The sequence below is a fragment of the Drosophila teissieri genome, chromosome 4, assembly GCF_016746235.2.
Source record: "Drosophila teissieri strain GT53w chromosome 4, Prin_Dtei_1.1, whole genome shotgun sequence".
Classification (NCBI taxonomy): Eukaryota; Metazoa; Arthropoda; class Insecta; order Diptera; family Drosophilidae; genus Drosophila; species Drosophila teissieri.
In genome coordinates, this window is record NC_053033.1 from 783,875 (window position 1) to 802,042 (window position 18,168).

The 18,168-nt window shown below is 35.9% G+C and overlaps 1 protein-coding gene across 1 annotated transcript; it reads right to left on the bottom strand.

Moving 5' to 3' along the window:
• Window positions 1-1,497: 1,497 nt before the first annotated feature.
• Window positions 1,498-16,793, bottom strand: LOC122622929 (protein Gawky). Its single transcript, XM_043801718.1, has 10 exons — window positions 16,502-16,793; window positions 14,225-14,825; window positions 11,975-13,440; window positions 9,932-10,309; window positions 9,183-9,476; window positions 7,157-7,335; window positions 4,517-4,667; window positions 4,265-4,458; window positions 3,922-4,204; window positions 1,498-2,768 (listed from the first exon to the last, which is right to left on the bottom strand). The coding sequence occupies exons 2-10, from the start codon at window positions 14,658-14,660 to the stop codon at window positions 1,989-1,991; spliced, it is 4,161 nt and encodes a 1,386-aa protein (XP_043657653.1). The 5' UTR covers window positions 14,661-14,825; window positions 16,502-16,793; the 3' UTR covers window positions 1,498-1,988.
• Window positions 16,794-18,168: the final 1,375 nt, after the last annotated feature.

The window sequence follows — 18,168 nt, forward strand, 5'->3', positions numbered from 1 at the left end:
GGTTTACATTAGTATTTTTTTGAATATTCTTCGTTTGCATTAAATGACTTGAGCACCTTTGTAGTTTCAAAAAATTATAGGTAAATTTGACGTATGGTTATGACCTATTTACAGGCTCAACTCCATACTATGAAAAACACGCCTAAATCATAATTGATGAACCACCGTTTTCTACCATTCCGAACGTATTTTTTGGAGAAATAACACAGAAGGGTGTCTAGGGGTGACTAACTACCGACTAACTAACTAGGGGTGACTAACACTGCCTCCAAACAAAACTATTGTTGGCCTTAACCGATCTCTAAATATTTCTCCACTGCTGCAAGGACCAATACAAGTTTTCCTTTGCTTCTCTTGACCACACTTGACCACACTTTTATTCGGTTTCTTATCTTATTCTCTTTGAGTCGTCTTCCAATTGTTTCCAAACTTACATTTAAGTTTTTAACTTTATTGCTTTATTGCGATGCAGGCCGGGAAGGCTGAATCGTTGACTGTCCTCCAAAGCAATGACCTTTTGATATGGACCAAACACGCATTACATTTTTTAAATCATATTTTATCGCGTTTTCGTATGTCCGTCCGTCTGTCTGTCCGTATGAAAGTCGAGACCTCAGGAACTATAAAAGCTAGAAAGTTAAGATTCAGCATCCAGACTCCAGAGACATAGACGGAGCGGAAGCTTGTTGACCCATGTTGCCACGACCCATCCTCTAACGCCCAAAACTGCCACGCCAAAGCTTTTGAAAAATGTTTTGATATTTATTAATTTTTTTATTAGTCTTGTAAATTTTTATCGATTTGCAGAAAAACTTTTTGCCACGCCCACCGTAACGCCGTATATAGCGTTCTCTCTTGTTTTTTTGTAAGAAATAGCCTCTCAGAAGTATGTGTTAAATAATGGAGAAAATGATAAAAAATAAATTTTTGCTTGAACAACATTTTGACCGCAAATGTAAGTATATATACACTTCAAACGTACGAGTTATTATTGCGAATTTATTTTTGTATATTGAAGCCCCTCTCATCTTATAACATCAGATTAATGTTCTATTTGAATCACTTACTTTTACTAAACAGACATTTAATCTATTAATGGAATTCATTCCCAAGCACAACAATAATGGCTCAATACTCAAAGGCAACAAATAACTTCTTAGATAGTTTTATTGTGATTTTTTTATGTATAACCGAACTTTTTCGGTGGGAATGCTTTATTGAAAGCAAAACCGTAATACGATTATAACTTCCTATAATGAATATAACACAGGTATTTTTTTCCTTACTGGAAACACAAAAACACTCAAGAATAGTAGGCATTTGGTCGATATGCACAAGCAGCAAAATAGGACGTGGCCCTAACATATATCTATGTACACAAACGATATACAATGCATCTATTATATGTTTTATCTTGGACAATGCAGGCTGCAAATTAGATAATTACATTAGACTTTGTCCCTTAATGCTACCGACACTCGACTTCAGTCGTTACTGAAAATTTTTATTTTCCATAAACATATGTATAGGTGTTGCAATACATAATTTATTAATGTGTAATTTACCATATGAGTTTGCACGTGCACATATACACTGCAGAGAACTTTTCCCGCTTCCCAAGCTTTGGGAGCCATAGTCAAAACACTTTACTTAATAAGAATGTTTGCTTTTTGTTGCAGCAAACCATGAAGCATGCCATTTTTTAACATCATATATATATATGTCGGATGTTTTTTTATATTGGTAAAATTTAAACTTACATTTACAAGTTTATATCTATGAACGATGAAGAAAAATAAATCTACAGGCATACAAAATTCTAAGTCCATTCGTCTATCAGTCGATCCACTTTTGTATTCCTCACAACATGGTCTTGCTTTCCATACATACTTAGTATCATATCATTTGAAGCTTTTGGGTGTGTGTGTCTTGAGTCACAGAATGCGATAGTCAATGGCCAATGACCAATGGAACTGGTAATTGATCTTTTAATCATCAACAATGGAATAAACGAGAGATATATAATCAAAGTCAGCTTCTCTGCCTGATGGCCTGCTTTGATTTTGAAGAGCTTGGTTTTGGCTAGTTTGACGCCAGGTGGAATTGGTGCTATTAGTTAAGTTAGAGGCGCTCGACTGGCCACTAGGTAAATTGTTTGCACTACTCTTTGAAACAGAACTGTTTGCAGTCCCTGCCCCGTTTATGGAATTCCCACTCGTTGTACCACTAACTACAGAACCTGTACTAGAGCTAGCAGTACCGCCAGAGGAATTTGAGACAGAGCCACCACTTGAACCAAGTAGACTTGAATTTGCTGCAGTGGTAATCGTGTTATTACTGCAGCTGTTGCCCCCCCCGCCACCACTGTTGTTGCCACTGCTATTGCCATTGTTGCCGCTGCAGGCTCCACTTGCGCTGCTCGTTCCGTTTCCGCTACTGTTTAAGGATAGACAAGCTCCAGGGCCACTGTTTACATTATTGGCTGAAGTGCCGACGCCTACGCCGTTGCCAGCACCAGTTCCACTAGAGCTCGTAGAGGAAGGAGTTTGTGATAAGTGCTGCATTATATTTTGCACCTCGTTCTCGCTGGGAGATTCAGCAAATATTGTGGTGTTGGCGAGGACACAGTTGTTTAACGCCATTTGCGCTTTGCTAGCCTCCTCTCGAGTTGTATATTTACATAAGGCAATTCCTTGGCTCAAATACGGGTGAAAGCTGACAAGGGGGCCATGCTGCATACACAATGTACGCAAAGTAGGACCATCAATCTGAAAAAAAAAAATTCATAGGTAATGACATGAAAAATGAATTATATCTTATAACTATAATATAGTCATTTTAAATGACTATACATTTATGTATGTATGTACCCTGCACTTCCACAACTCATCGCTACAAAAAAACATTACAAAATCATCGGCTACGCCAGCAGAGCCAACTCTTGAGTGCGAAGGCGACGCTCTCAGTCGGCAACCGCAGAGCCATCAAAAGAAATATTAAATTTGTGACAAATTGTGTAGGGACGGTGACGAGCAAAAGGAAAATAACAATAAGAGAACGAAATACATAGATAAACGGATTTCTTTTCTAAAAGGCACGTGCCAGTTTTTGCAGTTACTTGCGATTCGACTTTTGTGAGAAGCAGACGCGATTTATATTGATTGCCAGTTTCATTCATTCATTTATTTTTATGAATTTAATTCTTTAATTTTTTCAGGTAAACCAAGCTCCTTAGAATAAGAAGACACAGCATGTTTATAGATATTTTATATGTATTCTTGCTTACATTAAATCCTATGCATAATTTAAATAACATTTCACTTTGGTAAATTAAATTTAATGTTACATGGTTGATACAAATCCCTGAAGAATTGATAGAAAAGAGTTGAAATTTTGTTCTACAAGCTGTGAAAAATAGCGATGATTTACCCGTTAAAATTAGCTTAAATAGCGGTGATTTGTGCGATGCTTTGGCGTTCTTAAATTGTTTGATGCTTTTGATGTTTTATATAGCGATGATTTCCTAGGACATGCCAATATTAAAATAATCGCTAGTTTTCATACGAATTGAGCGGTGAATAAGCGCGAGAAATTTTTATTGAGCAGTGATACACCGGTGATAAGTTAGTGATGGAACTGCAGGGTGTATCTATGCATGTGTTGCATGTGTGTTTCAATATATGTATTAATGAGTGTTAGTACAAGGTACATTTTGTATTTAATTGTTGAATTACTTTTAATAATCCAGAGACATTGGTTTTTTGTTTAACCAGTTATCTATTCTATACGTTTTATCAAAAAAAAAAAAGAATATTCTGTGAGCGAAATAATTAAAACTGAACTACCCGCAAAAAGAATAACTTACATATATACAAAATTAGTGACTTTGTATGGTCAGAAAAATTTACATTTTTAACATACCTGTGCTGTTAGATTTTTTAGAAGCAACCAACTGGAGCCCCAAGAGGAGTTACCACCTGTCCAAGTCGTGTTTGTGGTTTGAACACCGCCACTTCGACCCTGTAACCATCCATTAGCACCTCCAGTAACAGTCGTTGGCGTTGACGTACAACTATTTCCTCCATTTCCAGATTTATTTGAATTGGCAGTCAGTCCTGGCGGGGGACCTCGAGACGATGATTTATTTAAGGAGCTTGTCCAAAGCTCTGAAGTGGCGGCGCATTGTTGACTATTGTCAGACCAACTGTGACGGTATTAAAATATAATTGATTCAGAAATTTGGGATATATATTTCGTACTTTACCTCGGAAAATTTTGGTTTGGATTAAAACTCCATGTAGACGACGATAAACTTAGTGGCGGTAAATCAGTCGGTGAGTTTTTACCGGTAGCGAATATGTCAGCATCTTTTGGCGTCGAGTTAATAGATAATGGTGATCTAGCAACGCTTCCTGGTGTAATGCTGGGATCGTCTTCTATGCTTTTGATCTGTGAACCCTTAAAAACAAACTTCTGCTTGGATATGTTTACATTTTATGTAAATTAACACTTTTACCTTCCATGGCTTGCCTGGCTCAAACTCTTGGACCAAGTCAGTGTAAGCAGTTGCTGCTGAAGTTGGCTGAGCAACTGACCAGTCTTTATTCTCGTTATCAGATGAGGGGTCAGGCCAACCGTCCCCGATATTGCGTCCAGTTGACCATGTACTATAAAATCCGATGATCACATTAAAAAAAAACATTCTATTATTTAGCTAAATGTAAAAGGAATCCATTGTACCAAAAAGGAATATTGTCTTAAAATATAAAAAGTTACAAGCTGTTTGCCATGATAAGTAATAAAAATGCAATAGGCTTCATTGCCTTATAGGCTACTGGTTATTGAATTAATTAAACTATCTATGCCCCAATGAAACCTAATATGATTTACTAAACTATATTTTAAACACTCATTTGATAAGCTAGCGTTTCACTGAGTGCTTTTTTCTCATTTTGCATTTGTTGCAATAGACCATTGAAATATATATACATATATACAGCTTTGTTCATTGCAATAGCAGTGCTTATGACCTGCGAGTTTAAGATAGAAAATCCTTGATTTACACTTTTTATGGACATGTTTACTTTATAATGTCATTAGGTACTTCAACAAATGTTTAATTTTTATTTCATTAATAGTTTAAAATATGAATAAAAACAACATAAAAGGACTAAATTCCGATTTTTACAAATGATGTTCATAGCAATAAAATTCAACATGACTAAAATTTCGATGGCGGTCTAATACTTTGTTGCATAGTGCTGCTTATCAGTTTCTTACTCCTGCGCGGCATATAGTCCACCTAGTCTGCGCCCAAATCTTGCCAAAGCTGAGCTTTAGAAGTCGGGGAGTTCTTCGACACATAATGTAATGTCGGCCCACAGGTTTTCGATCGGTTTTAAGAATCGATCGTGTGTTTAGGATCATTGATCATTATCCTGTTGGTATGTCCATTTTAAGGACATATTCAATTCAGTATAAGACAGCAAAACATTTGTAAGTATATTTACATATACGTTTTGGTCCATAATACCATCAATCATATGTTTGGATCTCATACTATTGTATGAATAACAAGCCCATACCTCATGGTATTAGGTCCACCATGCTTAACAGTCTTGAGTGTGTGGTTTGGGTGGTACTCCGAGCTTTTAAATCCAATAACATACAGTCAGGAACCTGTTCCACCGAATAGCATTATTTTCGACTCATCAGTCCAGAGGATATTACGCCATTTGGAGAATGGCCAGGTTAATTGGGTTTTGGAGAAGTCCAATCTTGCCATAATATGCCTTTGACTAAGTGGGGGCACCTATTGTAGTCGACCAATAGTAACGTCGCTGATTTTCAAGTTTAACTCAAAGATTATGTCTCTAGAGGATCCAAAATTTTGACCTTACTTTTTTTCTCTCCATTTTACAAAACTAAGTGAAAAAAGTCACTCGCGAAAAGGGACATGTAAAAATACCTATATATATCTTAGATTGTCATGCTCTGCTATATAAACGAACACAGCTGTATAAAGCGCGCCGAAAACGACACGAAGACGCATGCCGTAGGCACCAGAATTTTACGCACCAGAACCCATCCGTGTGACGCAAAAGAACGATCACAGATCAGAAATTTGGCATTCGTTGCAACAGATTTGACAAAAACCTCTTCCTCATACATATATACCCGGTAGCAAAAGGCGTTGCTGGGCAAGAACTGTTGCGTTATGCTATGATGAGGCTTATTTGCGGAACAGATCACCATCACAGGCACTAAATGTCAAAACACCTCTCCAAGTTTGGAGAGTAGGAAGTTAACAGTTAAATATCATCGTATTTTTGAATTACTAGTGTTTGCTCTCGACAAATTACAATATTTGCGGACACATGAAAATATAAATATAACCAATATATATTTATAGTATATTCCTCGACTGAAAAGGTATATTGCTTTTTTGATTAAAAAAAAAAATAAAAAAAACTCGGTAAGTTCTGAAACAAAGAGATACGTCTGTAGAACCCCAATCCAAATACGCATATTAGTTCAGGTGTATTGCAGAATAGGTAGATAATACAGTTTCTTAAGAAGCCGATGATTCAGATTGTAGATGCAGCGTCGTGGGGTGAGTATCCAGAAAAACACACTACACTGAAGACAATTTAAGCTCAAAACGATCAAAGCAATGTACGCTTTAATACGGTTCAGGAATCCAAAAAGACTATACATTGCCGTTTATAGTCATAATCAAAACAGCGAAGCTTCGATTTTTCTTTATTAGTTAGCTAGTAATCCGATTTTGATCAAATTAAAACTTGTGAATATACTTAGCTTGTGTAAGTAAAAAAAAACTGTTTTCGTAAAAACGGACGGAGGGATAAACGGACATGTTAATATCGATACGACTGTTGGCCAATATAAACTTGTACTGAGTCTGCATCAGTAGAGTCTCTAGCTTTTAATACACGGCAGACAGATATATCAAGAATATATTTAGTTTTTCTCAGTATGCCTTTAAAAGTCTATGGTAAGATTATTTTGTACGAATCCGGCATCGAAAGACAAAGTCTTATTCCTATGTGTTTTGCAATTCATTAAATGTTTTTAGATCTGTTTGGTAGATTTATACGTATTATCTATGAGAATAAAGGTTAACTAAATAACTTACCTATCGTTTTGAAGACCCAAAGAGCTTATGTTGTTTGAGTTGCCCGTCAAGTTTTGTTTAGTTGCACCTGGGGCACGAGAAAATTCTGTACTGTCAGAGTTGATCTCCTTATCTAATACTGGAAGCTTCCACTGATTTAATCGGGATTGTTGATTGGACGCTCCTTGATATCCACTTGGCTGAAAACAATTTATTGATTTCTTTAGACAGTCCTACAACCATATAAGTTTAATAAACTGAATTTGTGCAGGTTTGTTATACCCGTTAATCGTATAGTAAAAGAGTATATTAGATTCGTTGAAAAGTATGTAACAGGCAGAAGGAAGCGTTTCCGACCATGTAAAGTATATATATTCTTGATCAGGATCAATAGTTGAGTCAATCTGGCCATGTCCGTCTGTCCGTCCGTCTGTCGAAATCTCTTTCTCTTTTACTATTTAAACCAGAGCTTGGCATATCATTAAAACAAAAATAATACCAAATACTTGAACGTTTCTTATTTTCGTTTTTTAAACATTCTACACTTAAAAAAGTCAGATTAATAAATAATTAACAAAACTAAAGAAAATTACCCTTTTTGCATAGGATAATAATTGCTCCTTCAAAAATAAAGCCGAGATTAGTTAAAGCAAAGACATTATAATAACAAGATGCGTAACGGCCATACATTAGTTTTGCACTATGCAGCCACTTTTTTGGTGACGACCAAAATTGCTCTCTTTTCGCTCGCCTAAAATTGAGAGCGTAAAAATCTAAAAATAGAATTCTCTTACTTGTGTGAGTTAAAACATTAAAGGAGATAGTGTGTATGTGTGCGTGCTTCTGCTAGAAGACGATTTTCGGGCCGAAATCAATTTTGATCTAAGAAACGAATTTGATTAATGTTTTGGTCAATTTCGATTCAAAACTATTATGGTTTGAAAGAAGTTTTTTTAATATTCGTTTGATAAAATCGCCGCTCGAATTAGCTACCGGTTACATATTTATATTTATATTGATAATTATTAATATGTAATATATGTAATATATTTCCGTACTTTACCAATGCAACAAAACGACTTTAATTGATTATAAATACAATTATATAGCGAAATTTAAAAAAATCGAGGAGCTATACGTATAGTCAGCTTTAAGCAAACGTTTTAAGAGAAAAAAAAACGTATTAAAAGAAAAAACAAAAAAAATTGGCGCGCTTTTCTGCCTACCCATAATTGCGGGCTGTTTTAAAAACAACAAAATGAAATATAAGAAAATAATTTAAATGAATCTTAGTTGCATTTTAAATACTGAAAATGCTTAATTTTCATACTAGTAATTTGACTAAATAACTACAGTAAATAATTAAAACGTATACAAAGTAAATTATTATTACTACTGTAATTTAAAACAAAGAATTTCCAAAAAAAGAAATTACATTTCAAAAGTAAATATTTCATACAAATAATTCATATTAAAAAATTAATATTTATAAAATAAATAAAAATATGGAATCTGTTTATTGCAAAATGTATTTCTTGAAGCACGAAGTGCGGACATAAGCACCGAAGAATCATTGTCTTTTTTTATTTTTCACACGTCGCACGCTGAATACTCTAATGACAATTATTCTAATATAAAGTCATCTTTTAAAATTATTATGCATTTTTTTGTACATAGATTGTGCTATTATTATTTCTGTGTTAAATTTGAATAATTGTTATGTTAAAGCAATGCAAGACTAGAGTTTTTAAGTGGTGTCAATTTATAAAAAATAATATAGATTTAAAGTCTAAGAACTTCTAAGATGAAGGGCATATTTTGTCATTTTTACAATGCATGTGCATACGTGTGCACCAATACAGTGGTCAGCTGTCGCTGTATGCGTACAAGAGAGCTAGTGGCTCTAGAGCTCTCCGCTCTCTGGCTTTTGAATAAAATTTCGAGAGAGCGAAAAGCCACTTGAAAAGCCACCACGAAAAAATCGTGTGCAAAAAAATCGTATGGCGTTACGCATCTTGTTATTCTAATGGCTTTGGTTAAAGCTTACCTTATTAATATTTAGCTCAGAAAAATTGCCTTGCAAATTATTTATTGCATCGTGACCTCTTAAATAGTCGTTGCCTGAGTTACTTAGATGAACAGAAGGATGTTGCTGTTGTTGGGACTGTTGTTGCTGTGAAGTTGGTTGCATATTCTGCTGTTTTACATATATAGCCTGTTGTGCATTTATCTGGTTCTGTAAATTCTGAATTTGCTGCTTGTATTTAGATATAGCCACATTTACTGCCATTGGATTGGCGTTTCCCCCGCGGGCAAGGGATTGCTGCGCTGCCTGGAGATGCTGAAAGAACACATTTTAAATGCAGTAACGGTTGGTATTTTTTTATCTTTAACTAGTGTAATTGTTTTTAAGGTAACCATGGATTTGGCTATTTAATTCCTTGCGATGTCTTGTGCAATGTATTTTACAAATCTTTTCCTTCCATCAATAAATTTTAGAACATGTATACTCATTCGATAAATCTTGATTTATCTGACGATGAGCTTTTTTTGCTCTTGAAAGTAATTATATTTTAATAAAATTCTCTTTGCTATAAACACCACTAGAATGACACTGTGTAATTAATAATATCATTAATAAATAACATTGCCCGGATCAAACAATTTTGGTTGATTACATCGCTTCAAGGATCGGATTCCGAGTATACTTTCTAAATAAGATCATTTTTAATTCCCACACTAAAATACTAGGTATTATCCCGTAACATGGGCTGCTTTTTTAAAATGGAAAATTACCTTAATATTGCTGAGAAGCTGGTTTAAAAGATTAAGGGTTGTTTGTGTTAGCGGTTGAGTCAATATCTGACTAGAGATGAAACCACTATGAATGGCCAATTGAATTTGCTGGCCAAGCATGCGAATTTGCTGACCCGACGGTTGGTTGTTTGTATTTGCTGCTATATTTACAGAGGCTGCTGCTGCCACTGTTGCGTTAGATGTGTTTTGACCAAATCCGACAGATACGGCTGAAGAATTACCAACAGCTTGCGGTCCAACAGCAACACCATGTTGACCTTGATTTAAATACTTTTGCACTTGTAAAGCTGTCATGTTCGTATTGTTGTTACCACCTCCAGTAACAGCGGTACCTCCAATGTTATTCATAAGGTTATTCTGCAAAACAACGAAATTTTACTGTTAATATATCAGGCTTCGGTTTGTACACTTAAAAGTTTTTACAAGAGGGTTCAAAATATCCGAGTGCTTTGACATCAGATACTACATCTTAGATAGATTAAGACAAAAACGACAAAAAAAAATTCCGGTTGATTTTACCGTTTTTAGTGGTTTTAATATACACAAACATTTTTAGCTTTGAGAAGATAATGATCCCATAGTTTCTGAGACGAAAGTAGTCTCGGTTTTAAGTTTGTAGAAGAGGACGGTGGGGGGCAGACACAGAAAAAACTAGAGACTTTCGATTCTATGTAAGTAACAATAACAAAAGTTCATGTCAAATATTAAAATAAATTAACTAAATAAAAGCTATATGTGTGTATTTTATAAGTTTTTTCATATCAGACCTATAAATTTGTATCTGCGTAGAGAGTGTATCAAAAAATTTAATGGAATATATTATTTATGAGTAAAATGTTTCTAGAAAAACAAACAACACAACAGATGTCTAAGAGACGCCGGTTGAAACATGAGCAGCATTCCCCCGGCATGGGACATGCAAGGTTGGTTTGTACATTAAATTCAATTTAATGTGAAATAATATCACATTCATAGTAAAAAAAAAAAACAGGAGTCGCACACTACCCGCAACTTCCTGCCAAATGTTCCACCTGTTGGAAGGGACCGAATTGGGTTCATTAATAATTTTTATGCATATAATATATTGAAAATAATAGCATTGCCGGTCGAGCAAAAAGTAATTTCTCAATATTTTCTCCATTCCTTCACATATTTAATGAATTTACTTGAGTAACTATAAATATGTGCTCTTTAAGAATGTGAAGTTATGTTTGGTGCCCGTCTTTATTTTTTTTTCTTCTTCGCTCTTAACTGCAAGGATGCACATGTTGGACCCAGTCAAAATAGTAGTAGTGCCAGATAAATCGGCAATATTATTCATATTTAATCTTTTTTAAACAATGATTTTGGTCTTTAACAATACTCTTGGGTATTTATTCTTATTTATTTATTTATTTTTATATTCTTCCTTGATATTTAGTCCTGGCTACTGACTACACTGTAATGCCAAAAGGATAAATATGATTAAAAAATTGATTTCTGCTGGAAAAACTTATGTTAAAGTGCAAAATATTATTGGGATCTCTTCCACTGTGGTTACCCACGCAATTAAATGTAAGTTGATTAGTAATTAGAAGACGACGAAGATAATAACCCCATTTTAAGAAGCCCAAAAACGGTGGCGTTACTCACAAAAAACATCCGGCCAAACGTTTCAAGTTCACAAGAAAACACTTGTATTGGCCTTGGAGAAGTGGAGGATTATTTTGGGGTCGGGTAAAACAAAAAAGTTATTTTCAAAAAGAGGTTCAAGGTTCAATGAATTACCCTAAACTTTTGTATTAATATTATCTTATATTAACTGAGTTTCGTTGATAAAAAAAAAAATTTTAATTTGCAAAGTATGTTTGTTTTTGTTTTTTTTAAAAACGTCTGTGGGCAATACTATTATTTTGACTACAGCTGTATATATTTTAAAATATTTTTATTATAACTATATATATAGTAAAAAAAACTTCATTGTGGTTAGTTCCCTTCTGGTTCATGCTAAATAACAAAAAATACGTTTCTACGACTACTTACATGAGGAAAGGCCATGGAAGGTTGTCCACTGTTGACTGGGTAACGACCAGCAAATCCACCGGTGCTTGTTGAACTATTGTGATCGGGATAAGAGCCAAGGGACTCGTCATGTCGACGCCAACCATCCGGGAAGGATGAGTTGGCACGGAGCATATCGGCTGCCTCTTCGATGTTCATATTAGCAATTACTAATGCCCTTTCAACATCTTCTTTCTTAAAGCCGTTCTCGACAAGGATCCTGTATTGTTTGCTTTGCTTAATGATCTCCGCGTTAATTACGTTCACCATTCCCACGTTGAGTCCAGCTAGTTTCTGTTGTTGCTGAGATTTTCCAATAATCCCTCCGTGCGTGTTCCACTCAGATCCTAAATCAACCCCATCCACCACGCCTGCTGCACTGCTCCAACCTGATGAAGTACTGCTAGCTGGCGGTTTGCTTTGCTTATTGCCCCAATTAACTCCAACTGGGGCCGGGTCGCTCCAAGAGTTTTGTGCTAGGGCTGAGTTGGACTTGTCATCAACCCAATTGTTGCTGGATACACTTCCACCGCTGGGGGCGCCGACATTAACGTTATGAGTGTCATCTCCCCAAGTAGTGACAGCAGCTACATTATTTCTGCCGCCTACGTTGCTGGAATGCACCCACATAGCGCCTCCGTCTGGTTTGTGTTGAACGCCGCCCACAGATGGAATCCGAGCTTGGGGCCCGACTACACTGCTTATGGGATTATTTGGATTGCCACCCACTGGAACATTGCTATTTCCCACGCCGGCTATTCCTATACCACCCGTTTGGTTTTGGCCACGCATGAGATGACTACTACGACCAATTGAATCAGTCATGTCCTTCCAGTGACCGCTTGCAGCGGGAACACGAGTTTGTTGACCCCATAATGATGTACCATCATCGTAGTTAGGAACACTGCGACGCTGAGGCGGTGGTGATGGTTCCTCCCATCCACTTATCTGCTTCGACATGTCTTTGGGACCACTTACACCAACGCTTACCGGTTGAGCAGGCCCCCACTGTGTTGGGATATTGCCTGATACAGGACCAGGACCGGGGCCACCAGGACCAACGCCCGAGCCTGATGTTCCAACATTTGTACTGGCAGTTGCTACACTTTGACCAACCATTTTGGTAATGCCTTGCAACTGGTTATGGGACATTTGTGGATGATGACCCCACATTTCAGAAGTCCCATTAAGTCGACCAGATATTCCACGAGGGTCTCCTCGAATGGGGTCGCGTGGATCGATCATGCGGATGTCTCGCGGATCGCTCGATGTTGCCCCAGAACCGTTACCACCGCGATGTTCAACATTTCGAATGTCCATTGAGCCACCGACTGCCAAAGGGCGTATTTCGCGGGGGTCCCCCCAACCGTTACCAGTATTGCTGGAGTTTCCGCTGTTACCAGTGGCGACACCAGGCGTTCCAGTTAAATTGCTTGATCCGTTACCTCCTAAAATAACAACAGGAATCCAAACATATTTCGTTTTAATAAAAAAACAAGAGAGAACGCTATAGTCGGGTTCCCCGACTATCTGATACCCGTTACTCAGCTAGTGAAAGTGCGAAGGAGTCTTCAGCACTGACAGTTTTTGGCGGTTTGTGGGCGCTAGAGTGGGCGTGGCAAAAAGTTTTTTGGCAAATCGATAGAAATTTATAAGACTAATACAAAAATGAAAAAATATCAAAACAGTTTTCAAAAGTGTGGGCGTAGCAGCTTTGGGCGGTTTGTGGGCGTTAGAGTGGGCGTGGCAAAAAGTTTTTTGGCGAATCGTTAGAAATTTATAAGACTAATACAAAAATGAAAAAAATATCAAAACATTTTTCAAAAGTGTGGGTGTGACAGTTTTGGGCGGTTTGTGGGCGTTAGAATGGGCGTGGCAACATGAATCGACAAACTTGCGCTGCTTCTATGTCTCTGGAGTCTGTATGCTTAATCTGAACTTTCTAGCTTTTGTAGTTCCTGAGATCTCGACGTTCATACGGACGGACAGACGGACATGGCCAGATCGATTCGTCTATTGATCCTGATCAAGAATATATATACTTTATATGGTCGGAAACGCTTCCTTCTGCCTGTTACATACTTTTCAACGAATCTAGTATACCCTTTTACTCTACGAGTAACGGGTATAATGATTTATCACGTTGTGTTGTCACATGTGGGTGGAAAAACTAAAAGCCTTCAACTGATCTTTTACGCTTACTTAATTATTTATATTAGAATTTGTGCTTACCAGTTGATCCAAGTCCGCCCCCAGCGACACCTTGCCCCCACTGAGGTCCGCCAGACGAAACGACACCGCCTGGGCCAACATTAACTCCAGCTTGGTTTACTCCCACTGCAGCACCAGATCCCGCGTTGCTAACAGATCCTCCAGTCCATACACTACTACTATCAGCCCCATCGTCGTCCTCTCCCCATGTTCCACCTAGGTTGGAGGATGGTGTATGACCCCATGACGGCTTTGGAACTTGCTGTGCGGTCGGCTGACCGCCGTTTCTCAAATTGGACTCCCAAAGATCAGTGCCATTGTTAATGCTTGGCTTCCACATTGGTGGACCGGCAGCATCTTTATTGGCTGGTTCTGGCGAACTGGGGACTTCCCAATTGGTATCCTGGTTAACATGCTGACAGCCCCAGCCATCTTGGGAAAAAAGGGCTTCGCGCATAGTGCTTAAGTGTTTTAACTGATTGTCAGCTTCAAATGTAGCATTCCTTATTATTCCATCATCCACTTGATCTTTAACTTCATTTTCATAAGCATTTATGGCAATTTTTAAGATTTTTTTAAATTATTAGAAAAGGAAAGACTTAATCCTTCTGGTTTTTGTGTTCTGTATAAATATAGAAACAACATCCATTATTTTCAATACAAGATATACATTCTATATAAAGGTGGTTAAAAATGGAATTTATAAATTGTTCCCTCTTCAAAAGCGTCAACACCCTGTTATACGTTAATGTTGTTTTTTTATACACATTTCCGTATTTGACATGTCCGTTTGTCTGTCCGTATGCGTTGAAATGTCGGGATATACATATATAAAAGCTAGACGACAGTCGAGAGTAAGCTGTTACAGTTTTCCTATTGTTAGATTCTGTTAAAAATAAATTTAAAATTTTGATAATATTTGCATAAGCTAAAGATATATATATATATAAATAAACATATAAAAATGTATTTACAAATGTAGACTTAGTATGTACATACATACATAAATAATTATAAAAATAAAATGAATATGGCGATCGGTGCACTACCAGGGCTACTGCCAAACCGGTAGTTTCCCCTGGCGCATATTAACAAAAAATGCACGTGTGGAAAACATTTGTATATCAAAATATAAAAAATTAAATACACGACACCAATAGTATATAAATACACATACGCATTTGTATACATGTAAAACGAATTTGACAACTCTGGGCAGACAGCCATCATTGACGCAAGCACCCTATTTTAAGTCTACCTTTCCTAATTTCTCGTTTGCAATTGGGCTTAAATAAACTTCGAATTCCAAATGTAATTTACACAACCTGTATATATATACAGGTATAATATTTATATATATATACTATATATATATATTAATACATTCGTACATATGTAGAAGAGACATTGTACATAAGTAGTATATTACTTAGTATACTCGCGTGTGTGCTTTATTAGAAGAAAATTTAAGCGAAAACCTGAGAAAATCACAAAATGGAGATCCAAAAAGAACCTACCAAAGAGAGGGTTGCAAAATAATATCCATTGCCAGCAGCTGCGTTTATATTAAGATTGAACACTCGTGTCGTTCGCCAAATATTGGCAAGAAATTTTGCCTATACCGAGCGAGATGATTTTCTCTATATAAGTATATATATTTATACATATAGATATACATGTATACCTGTGTATGTATGCATGCCAAGCCACTTTGACGATTCCACAAAGTGTGTATGTGTTGTAAAACATACACACATTCGGCACTTAAATAGAGTTTTTCATAGTTCACAAAATAAACTAGAAGTAATAATAATCTTGAAGGTGAAAACAGATTTGACTCAAAATTAATTCTATTTCGATGTAATTGAATATTAATTTCGGCGCACGTTCGACGATGAGGACGGCAGTTACTAGTGTATTAAATAAACGCATACAGATATTGCTGCTAGTAATATTGCCACCTAGTCGAAATTTACACACGGAATGGTAAAGTATGTGGGGTGTAAAGCCTAATGCAAATATATTTTGTACATCGCTTTAAATTTATCTTTAAACTAAATTAATACAGTTAGTTTTGGAAACCTTAAGGCAAATGCAACACATTTCAATTCATAGATGCTTTACGTCATTATGTAAAAACGTTTAAAGCGTGGCAACTCTGGACTGGAACATATGTATATATAAACGATTTCCAATGCACGATACACAAGCGAACAGAATTTATTCTGTACTGATACACACATGCGTATGCCTGAAACTATTCGCTTGGGTTTTTGCGACCAATTAGGTTATGCATACTTAGGTTATGTCTGAATTTTTCGCCTTTGCTCGTATAAAGCCGTATTTGGCAACACATAAATATTGTTTTATTTTAAATGAGCAGCAGGATTATACCAACACATTAGATTGTACTCCGTATATATGTCCGTGGCTAGCTGTTGCAGATCTTTTTATTTTAATGACAAAGCGCTTGTTTTCGGTTGAGCACGCACACAAAAACATTCACTACTCATGCTAATTCATTTTAACACACGCGTTTAAATTAAAATGTATCAATACTACGCTCTCGCTCGCACTTGTCTGGACCTACGACTGGCTTTCTAGGTAGATGACCGATATTTTCTTGAACCAATCGATAGTTACCAATCCTTAGTAATACCCAGCTTACACAGCTGCCTAAGTTGTGTTAGTACTGTTTCAAATAAATCCAAACCTAAAATATAACTCTCGGCCATTTTAAACAATCCAAAGAGAAATTTAGGACGGTGAAAAAATTGTAAAGCTTGAAATTAACAGTTATCTGAGATACATATATAGAAAATAATTGTGTGATCGATTATAAGAATAGATTGAAAAACCACGGTGCCCAAGTAATCTATTTTTTGAATATTTAAATTATATTAAGATGTGCTGTTGTGCCTTTACAACGGAACTGAAACGCATCCTTTTTTTAAAACAACTAAAAAAATTCATAAAATCGGAAGCTATTAAGCCTTTTATTTAAGGCATACTTTTCAGTTAAAGAGCCTTTTAGTTTATTTTTCTGTCATATAATCACATGAATGAAAAAAATCATATGCACGGGACTGGTCAGTATTCCATAAGTTGCGAAGCTTTTACAGACTAATAGTAACTGGTATAATTATGGATAGTTGTTTGATGATTTCAGCCATCAAGTATCTACTAGGTACGACTTAGTAGCAATTTATCGTTGCCATAATTAGATTTTAAAGTTAACGATTGTAAAAAAATTAAATGATATGTACATATATATATTTTTTGTTGGATTAAACTATGTTTTAAAATATAAAAACCTTTAATAATTTATGTTTATAAAAATATTGAATTCAAAATTTGGACTTACGAAAGATCAATTTTAATTTTTTTAAATTAAAGAAAAAAGAAAATATTTTTTCTGGGTTAGATCTTAAACAGGTTTTGAGAAATCGCAAATGAAAAATGGACAGGACCGATAATAGTCGGAAAAGGTGTGATCGATTATTAGAATATATTTAAAAACCACGGTGCCCATGTGAGGGATTCATTTTTTGAATATTATTGAAAGGATGAAAGGCATCCTTTTTTTAATACATCTAAATAAAATTCATAAAATCGGAAGCTATTAAGCCTATTTTCTAAGGCATACTTTTCAGTTAAACTGCCTTTTATTTTATTTTTCTGTTATATAATCACATGAAAGAAAAATATCATAAGCACGGGACTGGTCAGTATTCCACAAGAGGCGAAGCTTTTACTGACCAATAGTAACTGGTATAATTATGGATAGATATCGGCCGTTTGATGATTTCAGCCATCAAGTATCTACTAGGTACTACTTAGTAGCAATTTACCGTTGCCATAATTAGATTTTAAAGTTAACGATTGTAAAAAAATTTCATGATATGTATATATATTTTTTATTTGATTAAACTATGTTTAAAAATATAAAAACATTTAATAATTTA